Here is a 12893-nt window from a genome sequence, read left to right on the forward strand (position 1 = left end):
TCATATTCATGTATGTCAGACCCCAATGAGCTTCCCCTGTTTCAAAGACCAACAGCCAAGTCACGACGCTATGCAATCAATGACACTGGCTACGTTCCAATGACTTATCTAAGCAAGCTTATCTGTGAAATATGTTTTAGTGTTTACGATGAAATAAAAGAAAAAGGAAGGAGGTCATGTTTTTTGCAGTTTACTACATCTATTTTAACAAGACTTTGTAGCGGACTTTGGCTTGGCACAATGAAGGAACACTCAAATTTGGGCTCTGGATAGTGAAATTAGGATTTTTCATCAAGCACTTACAGACCGCCAACCTTAAAGAAATTTCAATAGGGGAGGCATCAGAGTTTGTTTGTTTTTTTATTTTGTAAAAAGGCAAAAAAAACCCCCAATATTATTAGCTATTAAAATCAACATATCAGCTTCCTGCCATTGCCCATTTCTCATTACTCATTTATATTATGCCTTTTGCTCTATCTTTGCTATTTTTCTACAATGTGCCACAGGTCAGTAAAATAAATGAGGACCGCAAATGGCCCCTGGCCCGCACTATGGACACGCTGCTTTTTGTCACGTGACGTGACGTTAACTGTGTGAGCAACCGCATCTCTCCTCAACCACGTAGCTTATTACCTTCCCGTGACGAGCAAACAATGCTAATTAAAGAGAGAAGGGTGTTGTTGTGTTATTGCAGCTGGAACCAATCGATGTTTGACAACAGTCAGTAGGTCTGAAATTGGAGTAGAGGGCTTTGGCAGAGGTGGGCTGTCCGCCCTATGAACGAGTCCTATACACACAGGAAATACTGTACTTACAAGCTGTACTTACTGCTCGGAGGTGGCGGCCAGTACAGCCATCTACAAGGTGGTTGGCCGGTAAGTATAACCAAACCTGTGACAATCTGGCGGGATTTCAATATGCAAAGTATGAATCAACTGCTGCAAAGTGCTACATACAAGGCTGAGAATAGCTCACAATTATTCATAGGAACTCCAAAGGATGCCTGGTGACTGATGTCAAAGGCAGGAAGGTCCTGAATCTGGTCACCATCCTGCCTGTATTCCCCAAAGTAGTGGCTCCTGTTGTCTAATTAGAATGGCGTAAATAGGAAGTTCAAATTTATCACTGCCGCAACTTTTCACTCCTACTTATCTAACCGTTACCGTTCCACCGTTCTATTTAGAGCAAATGGCAATAAAGCACACCGCAAATCCACTCACATCCCTCAAGCTCAGTTAGGAGAATGAAGGGCATCATTTAACAGTCACGTTTTAATCCCACCAAGTCCCAGCTATGCTCTTTATGAGAACCTAAGGGGTTCACACTTTTCAGTGTACTCCTCTCTGCCGCTGGGGGTCCTCAAACTGGTAAAAACCAAGATGAAATGTGTGAAATATATCCTAAAATAAGAAAGAACGTTGGATGGCATCCTCAGGGCTTTCCCCTTCCCTTCCAGTAGATAGGATGTAAGAGCTTGACAATATAGGATTAAAGAGGGAAAGAAGGCTCCACATTTAGCTCACTGTAAAGCTCCGAAGAATCAGCGTTCCAATTCAGAGCAGTACCGACACACACAGAGACTCACACACACAAACCCAAAAACAGCCCTTCCCGTTTATATTTATTGAAATCAATACACCAATAGATAAAAGTGGCTATGCAATGATGATTACTGGCTATAATTAAACTATTAAGATATGATCCCATTATATATTCAACCATCTCTAAATAAATATTAAAAAATATGAAAACATTGTAATGATTAACAGTAAAATACAACCACAATAGTAAAAATTAAAACAGATAATTATAAATACTGACAGTAGACTGTGCCTATGATTTTTTTAATCAAATTTGGTTTCAAAACGTGGTTGAACTTTAATTAATTGGATCGACTGCTCCAGCAAATTCATTAAACTACGTCCTGTGTTTTTTTTTTTTTTTTAGCAGCTAATCAAACAGACATGAGTGACAACAAAAAAAACTCCTTGGCAGAGGTAATAAGTGCTGTACACAGTGTGTGTTTTGTTCTCATCACACAGTAATAACGTACACACACAGAGGTACAGTGCCTTCCTGAGAAAGCCATTGAACCTCGGAAGGAAAAACAACACGTTCAAACGAGTGCATTGTCAGGTTGATTGCACACTCACAGCTCCAAGACAGCGAGTACAATTTTAACAGGACTTGAGGCAAACAGGCACTTTAAACTTCATAAAGTGCCTTTTTTTCCGCCTGTTAGCATTACCCCCCAGTGTCTCGAGAGCACACACAGGTGAAGTTGTGGCATGTTTGGCATTTTGTCAGCCCTGAATCACATTCTTCAGCGCTTCTGATTTCGGGCGTCTTTGTCACGTTACTTCGGAAATCTGGTATGAGCAGAACACGATAAGGGGTTGTAAACATTCATTCTCCCTCACGCTTGGGAAGACATGCTGATTTCTACGACAGATTACAGGGAAATGCTTTGTGGACATTGTCTGGCTTCCTGTTATCAATCTGGCCTGAGACGTTTTTGGAGATAAAATAATCAGCTTTTTTTTTTTTTTAATCACGTGAATGTGATTGCACGTGAGCAAATTCAGACGTGTTTTTGGTTCTTACATTAGTAAAGGAGTTCTATCTGTTGCGCATGCAGTGCCGTGGTTAGAGTAGAGCCACTGGGGTAAATCATTAGCATGCTATGAGCCAGTGTGTGTTTCCTCTTGTGTTATAAGCCTTGTTGCGCCTGACACACATATCATACACAAATGCTTCAATACTCCTCTCGGGCACATACACAAACACACAAGGTCACGGACTAAGAGGGGGGGGCAGGTGTGTTTCCCTGCAGGTGTGTCCCTCTCCTGAACAAACAGACAAAATGTTGCAAGTCAGCTTTCTCACAATAATTTTTTCGGGGGCTGTGGGTTTCACCGAGTTACACTACATTAGCATTTCTCACAACCTGTTCTGTGAATTGGTGTGAATGAATACAATGTGTGAATGATATGTCGCTGTAGCCACCATACGTGACCTAATTTATTGCAGTAATTCATGTTTTTTAATCACGTTCCACCGAAACACTTTGAGGTTGAATCTCCCAATCTTCCCTCCGGATGCAAGTGTTTGACTTTATTGTGAAGTCAAACCATTTCAGCGCTCTGAATGTGCCACCAAACACTACAAGGCACACAATGCACTGGGGCATGGCTCTACCTTTAACCTCTTGTTTAAACAAAGTGGAAGGTCACTCCCCTTGTCAGTGCCGCAGTCAACACCGCGCCTCGAGAACAAATACGAGTTTGTTCCCCATCCAGCCCTCCTCCCTGCAGTCCTGCAAGCCCTCACAGAACTGAATTTGGGGGTTGGGGGCGTTCGGTAGGGACGTGTGTGTCCCTGCCTTGCGCTGTGACGCATCAAAGTCACACCATGGTGTGTCCTCACCTTTCCTGCAGTCTCCAACACCTCCAATGCACAAATCTAACTTCTAATCCCGGTAGATTGTTGCTCTTATGCTACGTGTACACCCACCACAGATGTGCCGCACCATGTCCAAACCACAACCTATACGTTAAGAACTATCCTGACAGCCACGCAAGCTTGGAGCTCTTTGTAAAGGGGTTGCCTGATTCCCTGGCTTGCACAGGGTTCAGCTAATCCCCCATGCATGAGCCAAATACCATCTGTGTTTGTTCGGTAACAAAGGGGGCACTTGTTAATGACTTTCCATGTCTTCACTGGAGTACTGCCGTGGGTGGGGGTAAAGAAGGGAAGCAGGCGATGGAAAAGACATGTCAGAGGAGGCGAATTAAAGACCACAATTTATCGCCGACAGCTCCAACGACTGGAGCTTGTGAGCGGTATCATATTGGGTAACTGAACCAGTTCTTCATCATGGAACCACATTTCTTGAAGTAGAATTCTTTGGTCAACGCTATAAGATATTATTTTTGGTAATTCAGTCAAATGGAATCAACACAATAAATTAATTGCGCATTAGTTTATCACAAGTTAAATTCTAAATGCACTGTAAAAATCATGTTTTTGCATAAAAACAGTTGCTGATACTGAAAATGGGTTTTCCCCAAACTGCTCCCACACAGATGGATGCATCTGCCCCGATGTCACAAGGCAGCAGGCCTGCAAGGAACAATTTTCTTGGTCGATTATGTGAAGCTTGTTTGGCTGGTGTTTTGATTAATCAAGTAACGGGTCAGGCCAGATGTTTCCAAAGTGCGGCCCAGGATTCATTTGTGGCCTGTGGCTGTTTTTGTATTGGTCTGCGGCACGTTCTAAAAATATTATTTAAGAAAACAACTTAAAAAGAACAACAGCAAAAATGGACAAATCAGCAGTAATTTTACAAGAATAAATTGGAAATATTATGAGAAAAAAGTTGTAATAGAATGAGGAAAAACAAGCATAAATAAAGCATAAAGTTGAAATATTAAAGAAAAATGATTTTTTGAGTTGTACTTTTATGGGAAACAAACAAAACAACAAATAAAGTTGTAATTTTTGGGAAAATTAGGTAGGGGAAAAAGTCAAAATTTTATGGGACTAAAGTAAAAATATTATAGGGATAAACTCATATTCCAAAAAAACAAAATTACAAAGATTATTTAAGAGGAAAGTTGAAATATTTTCAAAATAAAAATGGGAAGTTCTACGCTTTTCAACATATATGACAAAGCTGAGATGCAGTTTTTTCTTGATATACATATAACTTCTTAGCATATCTACCGTACATGTGTGGTTTACAAAATACTAAAGTGGCCCTTGCACCCTTTCATTTTTCAGTATGTGGCCCTCGCTGGAAAAAGTTTGGACACCCCTGGCTTAGGCCCCCGATGGACCAAATCAATATGAACCAAACCCAAACAGTTATTGGTTTGCTCTGCAACATATCAGAAAAGAGGTAAAAATGCTGATCGCTGTTTTCCAAAGTCAAAGCTGATGTGTGTGAATATCTTGTTTTGCCTAAAACACAAAGATAATAGGCCTGCTTTCTTGGATGGCTAAGAAAATTAAAAAATAGTCACATTTGAGCAGCTGAAATCAGAGAATATTTACAATTTAAATCAATACCGATTAATGGAATACCAAAATAGTTGTCCATTTGGATGATTACTCATCGATTCATCGTATTGGCTCTACAAGGCAGTACACCTTGGTTCAGTTCAATTTAGTATGCATTCTACCAAAAATATCAAACCGTGCCATAGCGCTATTCTTCTTCAACCTTTCTTTGGGGTACTGAGTAGGATGTAGTAGGGGCGCTACACAAATCGTCACTTCTGTGTGACTTGGGAATGAGATGGGAAGAACACAACACTGTTTTAAGCTATTATGATGTCACTATTTACATAGCTGATGCAGTTATCGCCATCCCACCTACAAGCCCTTTAGCGGAAAATGCAAGCCAGGATGTGACACTGCAAAACATACATTGGTGCAACAAGCAAAATGACAAAATGTCCAAATAAATAAAGGAACAGACGCATGTTTGATGAAGTGGAACTCGAAGACAATTTAAACTATGTTAAATACCAATTAAGCAAAGAGTTACGAAAACATTTAAATGCCCATCTAAAGCCAATTGGGAAGATATTGTTGATTATCTTTTGTCTGCTCATGTTGACAACGCTTTTTGGAAGTCTTTGTTGAACTGTGCTTGTGACTTGAAACAACGGTGAGCCACACTGATCGTGTTTTGCAAGCTTTGGATTGAACCCTGACCCCTGGATAATCCTTTTCTCTAGCTCCGCTTTTAAATTAGCGGTGTGACAATCCAGCGCTCTCAGCGCTACTCCCTCAGTACATGTACGCAACTCAATTAGAAATTTAAATTCCAAGCTATTTCTGTTCCAAAGAAGCAGATTAAAAATGTATTAATAGTAAAATGAAGTGAAGCATGGACATTATCCTCCCTTCCCCCCTGTCGCTGTCCGCTTCCACTCATCCATAAATTTAGGCAGCAAGCAAAAACCAACAAGCCACTCTGGTGCTGGGCCTTTTTTTCGAACCTGCTCAACTGTTAACTGTGTTCTTTGCCCTGCCATGCAAATGAATGCGAATCAATGCGGACATGATAGGACAACGCCTATGCGGGGCCTCTTCCTAAAACCAACAGCGGCTCCTAAATGAACAGGGGTTTCCATGGTCTCTTCCTCTTTTTGTTGGCGATAATAATGACCGAGTCACTTTTTGCTATAACCACCCCACCCCCAAACATGTCACACTGCTGTAGCCATCCCTCAATCCAAGTGACACAGCTTTTTTATGTAACCTACCTTTTTATTACAACTAAAAATAATAATAATAATAAATAAAATAAATAATACAATTTAAAAAATAATACAGCTATTGTACTACTAGTAGGAATAATGATAATATAATAACAACTTCTGAAAAGTGATTTCTAGTAGAATAAAAAAAAAAAAAAGTATGCTAGCCAGGAAATGAAGTGGGTTTAAAGTGTTTTTCACACTTTTCCTCGCATGGGGTGTCCTTATAAAAGAGGCCTGATGTGACTTCAGTGTGATCAAAAAGGGACAGCGGAGAACATGTATCAACTAGGTTCCTGAGGAATAAGGAATGACCAGAATGTACAGCACAGTCCGATAGTGAGAGTGTGTGTGGGCCCTTCCCTCAGGCTCCAGTCTATACTGGTATGTTGACTTCTGGAATGCTTGAACAACAAACATCACACGCTCCTGGACACATATGACACACATGTGCTGACTTATCTGAAAAATGACACCAGCTCAGACATGTTTTTGGAAATTGTAAGTGTTTCAGTCATTGCACTGGCTCAAAACAGCAAGGTGCCCTATGAGTTGGATGTTGATGTAGAATGATTACACTGCCCTCATTAAAACTCTTCCAGTTGGTTTTATGCAAACTACATTGCACACTTATATTGCAAAGAAATAGAATTTACAAGGAGTGTTAAAAGACATCTATTGCAACTGTACTTATGTAAGATGGCAAGTTTTTATTACCAGTTTTAGGAATTTTATAAAATTCCAAACATTCCTTTAACGTCGAAACACCAAGATGAAGCAAAAAAAAAGGATTTTGCTGTGTATTATGTCACATTTAACATCAATTTAACACCATTTGCTTATTAACTTATACTGTTGTAGACCATTTGCGTGCTTGCATTTATCAGGTTGTCCTTGATCTTGCACAGTGCTGCTTGAAATGATATTACAGTAAAGATCACAATGTTTCGGTTTAAGAAGTCATTGTGTTTGAACACAGGGACGTGTTATATCTGTGTACCACCCTACATAAGCTGCACTAAGTGTGTAGTGTCAGTGTACTTTCCATCATGTGCTGCTGTTTACCTGTGATGACGTTGATGTCAGGATAGGTGTTTTCACAGAGCTCCACGGCGTGACTGTCTCTCTCAAACGCCTCCCGTAGCTCCTTCTTTACAGCTGCAGAGCCACAAAGACGGTAAAGCCCCACCACCTGCAAACACACGCCCCCCCAATACATGTTTAATTAGGTCAAGTAAACATACGTGGCTCGTGCAAGAGTCAAACAAGAGGACAGAGAGATATTTTCACACGTATGATGACTAACACAGAGGTGTCCGAAGTCTGGCCTGGGGGCCATTTGTGGCGCACGTTATTGGCCCAAGTCATACTGTAGGAATAAAATCAAACCAAAATAAAAAGAACAGCAAAATGGGGAAAAACAAAGCTAGAAGGTACAATGCATAGAGAAAAAGCTGAAATGTGGATACTAATACTCAATATAATAACACAAAGTTTTGCCTCTAAATACTGCGTATGTTTCACATTTTGAATGTCATTTTTACAAAATAAAAAATAAAAACATCAATGTTGCCTCATGCATTCTCTGATTTTTTTCAGTATGCGGCCATTGGTGTAAAAGTTTGGACGCCCCTGGAGTAACATATCCTGATCTCATCAAAGTCGCAGCAATGAATATGAAGTAGTGGCAGGTTATTGCCATTATTGAAACGTGTTGAATTGAACAGCTGTGCTTCAGAATTCCGTTCCTTGTTGCATGGGTGCTTATGTGCAAAGCCACAGCAATCTGCGACGCATTCATCTGATCTGAACAAACAATATTACACATCAGTGGCCCGCCACCCATACATTTGTTCCGCCACAGATAAATATGGTGCTACCTAGTATTATTATTACACACATGCACCACAGCTGAGTTATAACTAAGGTTTAAAGACAAGAGATAATGTTGCACATTCCTTATGTCACAAACCAAACAGCTCTGTCTCACACAAACACAGATTCTGAGGTTTTGAAAAGGTTTTGCATCATGGCCAATTATGCAAATTAGACAATGATGTCACCTAACCACCACCACCGTCGCACCCCTTCCTGCAAGCCAACACCACAGATAGATCACAGTCCTGTGGGAGACATTGCACTTGGTGAAATAACACGATGAATAGAATTTCTTTATCCAAGTTAAGCTACTCCCGGTCGGTCCATTTGCCCGCTGGGGTTATTTCCAGATGACATTTTAAGTAAAGGCCAATTTTCATGCAAGAATCTGACTTTTCTTTTGCTATTCGGAGATACTTCTGTTGTGACGAGAGGTGTTCACACAATGAATGCATGATATGCTTACAATCACACGCACCTGTGTTACGTCACAAAATCTGCATAACACAGCCTTAAATGAAAATAAGGGTCACTAAATTATTGTGCATCATAAAATGGGAAATTGATTAAAAAGCAAGAAAAAGCAAGATTATCAATATCATGTTATTGTTTTTTCTATTGTGATGGAAGTTTGTAAAATATTGCGCACACAGCATATGCAGATTCAATAGCGAACTGACAGGTGAGACTAAAACTTCAATACAAATTTGTGTGAATACAACCTGCACTTGCAGAGCTACACCCAGAGATTGAATAAATGCCACATTCGTCTATGAGCCCTCAGAAGAGCCCAACTCAGACTGGAGTGTTAAAAATGACAGCAACAAACCATTTATGTGTTTTGACCTAAAGGCTCCACAGTGTGAAAGAAAAAAAGCTGCAGAACTTTCTCCTGACATTGATATCCGATAGTGAAACTAAGCACCAGTTGTCTTATGTTGGGATTAGGTCCGGCGACAGGCATACCATAATTTCACCTACATGTGTCTGTCTGGTATGTGGCATGGCTGACCAACTGGTGTCGTTGCCTTGGTAACATGTTAAGTCAGTGGGCTGTGAATGGCGGGTAGGGCCCGGTTTTCACACACAATAAAACACACACACACACCCATACTACGGGTCTTTCTGGGCTCCAGAGTAGGTGCGGGAGAAAATGTCAACAGGGCAAACTACGAGCGAGCCCTCTGTGTCGAGCCGAACCTCATTTTGTAAACCTCACACGAGTGGGAGAGTGGAGGACAGATTTGGCGAGGATTTAGCTTTGTGTGTGAGTAAACAGAAGTCAGTGGGCACAATGAACAACAAGTCCATTCAGAAAAAAACAGAGTCTCTGTTTGGGGGCGAGTCAAACACAGGCGGGTAACAGCTGTTCGTGGAAGAGGGCTTGTACTTTATACACTGCGGCTGCCAAGCAACACGGCAGGCAGCAGCAGGCCTGTATGCAGAATAGGTCAAACAAAACAAGTTTCTTCAACAGGCATGTGGATTCTTTGTCGGGTGCTGAGGGCAATGATGGGATCAGAGGGATTAGTGTTTAGTCTGAAATCAGTTTAATGACTTTATAGAACCATCCGTACCACAAAGGAAAAAGGGAAATGGGTACTTGACAGTATTAATCTTCTTGAGTGTGAGCCAAAAGTCATTCCAACAAATTATGGCCCTGTTTAGGACTGGTATTACCATGCGCCTTGAAAGTCATTATAATGCATCTCTATAGGAGTGCTCTGTGCTCTATACATAATTACCAGAAACGTACTTTCATAACCAAATGAGATCCAATAGAATACCAAAATGTGATTTATTTTACTGAATATTTTCTGGATTTTCTCATGCGTTTCATTAAATAATAGTATATTTGCTGTAATTATTGTGGGAGTTGGTAAATATGCTATCATTAATGGCTAATTACAGTTTAATGACCAAATCAACCGCTCTGCCATTATTCATTGGAAGCTAACAAGCTAAATGATAAATACAAATGACAGGTTTAAGCCCTATATGTGCCTCACACACTTATTAAATACATTTTAAGGTATAAAATGTACAGGCGCACAACGCTAATAATTGATAATGATGATTGAAATAACAGATGGAATCTGAGTTAAAGACTAGACTTTAGCCTGATCGTCAGGCTAGTGTTACAGCCGCGTTTATGTCTGTAGTGGGGACGCCCGCATAAACGGCCTACTTTTGCAGAAAAAAAAAAAATCTTTATTGCAGAGCCATAAATGCTGAATCGCAAATATGCAGGGATCCACTGCAGCTATTTTATCAGATATCATGAGACTGTGTGGGTATGCTTAATCTTGTGGACCATATGCATATCTAATCAACTCTTCCGTCATTTAAATTTGTGGGACCATTTCTGTTTTGGACTGGCAGAATGCAGTTTTGCCGTGTTTAAATGTGAAATATTTTTTTAATGTTGAAGACAAAACCCAAGCAGGCAAGAACGCAGCGACGTCGTGCCTCTCTTCACATTCCAACTGCTATGTATGGCAGTAGTAGGTTACTGGGATGGCTCCCAGTAAAAAAGAATGTCTCTTTAATGGTCATTGAGTGCTCACATCCATAACTCCAGTGTCTGACACAAGCATTATTGGCTGTCTTTTCAAAAAGCCCACACTCAGCATCTTAAAAGCTTATACAGCCCTGAGGTCATGTGACTCTAAGAGACTCTGACTAACAGCCCCCATCAAAGATCTGCATAATTATTTGAAAAGCCACAGTGAACACTCTGCGTCCGCCTTTGCATGTTTTAGTGACACAGTATGCAGATTCCTATGGGATCTGGTGTCAACCCTCTCCTAACCTCTGTTTGCCTGTAACCCGAGGGGTATCCTTTACTTGTCACAAGTTCTACTTGATGTCAGACTCATACAGAGTGAACACAACATTTCAGTAATGAAAGATGGCAGCAAAACTGAGGGGGGTGGTGAAGGTAAAAAAAAAAAAAAAAACATAGATAGACAGGAACAGGGAGCAATCATAATGCAACAAGACAAAAGCAGAATGACATAAACAGAAGAAATCTGAGCTAACAGAAACCTCTTATGGGTGCTAAACAATTCCCATTTGAGTGAATAGTAGTCCCGTCCTCATTGCTATTAAATAATAACTGATTCAATTTAGTGGACATTTTTGTGTATCAAATGTAGGGTATTTTTCACAACTTTTCAGGTAGGTATTCATGTGAATACAGTTGGGACAGCCCTTTTTGTGGTACCAGTCATTTTAGTCTGCATGCAGACTGAGTGACCCCCCAAGATCCATACATTTGTTGAGTTTAAACATACACTCGGTCTAAAATAGGGGTTCTCAATAACATTTATCCAAGGGCCGAACACTATAGACAATGTGAGGGACAGATGGCATTGCTAAAAAATGTAAATAAATTTAAAAAAAGGATATCTATGGATATATTTTTTTCAGCCTTTGTCAGTGTTAACAGACTCATATTACAGTACTGCAGCAAGCCAATAAAGTCTAGAATCTTGCACCGGCCCAAATTTAAAAATCCAGAACGGCCCCACCCGACAATAATCAGGGGAGACGAGGGGTTGGACGTTGTCAAAGTTATGATGTTTTGTCTGAAAATGCCTTTACGGGTTACATTCCTTTGCAACAGCGTTTACTTTGTTACAAAGTAGACACCTCGGCTTCCCGGGTGCATTTTTGATTAACACATATTTTGCAGTCCAGTTACTGTTAAAAGTCCAATTTTCAGCAGTGAGTTAGCTGTGAGTGAGTTAGCTGCACCGGATTTGTGGAAATGCGAGCCATCTTCTTCTACTGCTGCTTCATTTTGGCACCTATGCTTTGCTGTTGCCCCCTGCGGAGTGGAGGAAATACAGCATGAACGAGCACTTCTCTAGTTGGACTAAATGGTTCACATCAGTGGTTCCCAAATTTTCACAGTTTGCGAACCCCTTCAGACATCTGACTGGGAGTCATCTACCCCTACTTCTGCACACTTAAATAATATAAACCACACAATAAAACGTCTTTGAAATATTATGAAATATATTATGACATTATATTTTATATATATATATATATATATATATATATATATATATATATATATATATATATATATATATATATATATATATATACAACGGAGGGGTTTTAGCGGGGTAAGATAGTAATTCTGGTTAAAAATTTGTATTTTGAATGGTCAGATTTTGATACAAGTTTTACATGAGCACTGATAAATCGATAAGACGTGATTATCTCTTGGAAATAAATAAAATCTCTAAGTATTCGTCCTACATATCTTTTATTTCAGCCGGATGTTGGGATCCTTCTGTTTGAATGGGTTGAACTTGAGCTTCGCTTTTGTCCACTTGCAATCTTTCTCATTTAAGTGTGCCTATTAATTTGATACCAAATTGAAAGGGAAAGTTGAACAAACGTGATAAAGCAGTATCCAAAGTGCAAAAATACTGTACATAAAAGCATCGATAAACCCTAATTTTCAGGGGAATCCCCACTCGCTCATCCTTACATGCACCTACATGGGCAGGTTTTCAGTGTTAATCATCAAACTTACTTATTCATATAACTCACATAGAGCAAAGAAGAACTTCATGCCGTGTCTCATTCCTTTTTTGTGCTATGACTGTGCGCTCTGTGCTATGAGGCATTCAGGCGCGCTCGTAATTGTGTGTGTTGGGCGCCAATTGTTTTTTGATTTATTTAAAATGATCTTTCAAAAGGTAGACTTACTGTAGATAAAAACTG

At 40.0% G+C, this 12893-nt stretch overlaps 1 protein-coding gene across 1 annotated transcript in view; it reads right to left on the reverse strand.

Moving 5' to 3' along the window:
- The window catches only part of syde2 (synapse defective 1, Rho GTPase, homolog 2 (C. elegans)), a 45697-nt gene that overhangs the window by 11151 nt on the left and 21653 nt on the right, over positions 1 to 12893 (reverse strand). The window contains exon 6 of the mRNA XM_054789489.1: positions 7335 to 7461. Coding sequence (XP_054645464.1) covers positions 7335 to 7461 — 127 coding nt within the window. The remainder of the gene's footprint in view (positions 1 to 7334; positions 7462 to 12893) is intronic.

Source organism: Dunckerocampus dactyliophorus, chromosome 10 (genome assembly GCF_027744805.1).
Source record: "Dunckerocampus dactyliophorus isolate RoL2022-P2 chromosome 10, RoL_Ddac_1.1, whole genome shotgun sequence".
In the NCBI taxonomy this organism is placed as follows: domain Eukaryota; kingdom Metazoa; phylum Chordata; class Actinopteri; order Syngnathiformes; family Syngnathidae; genus Dunckerocampus; species Dunckerocampus dactyliophorus.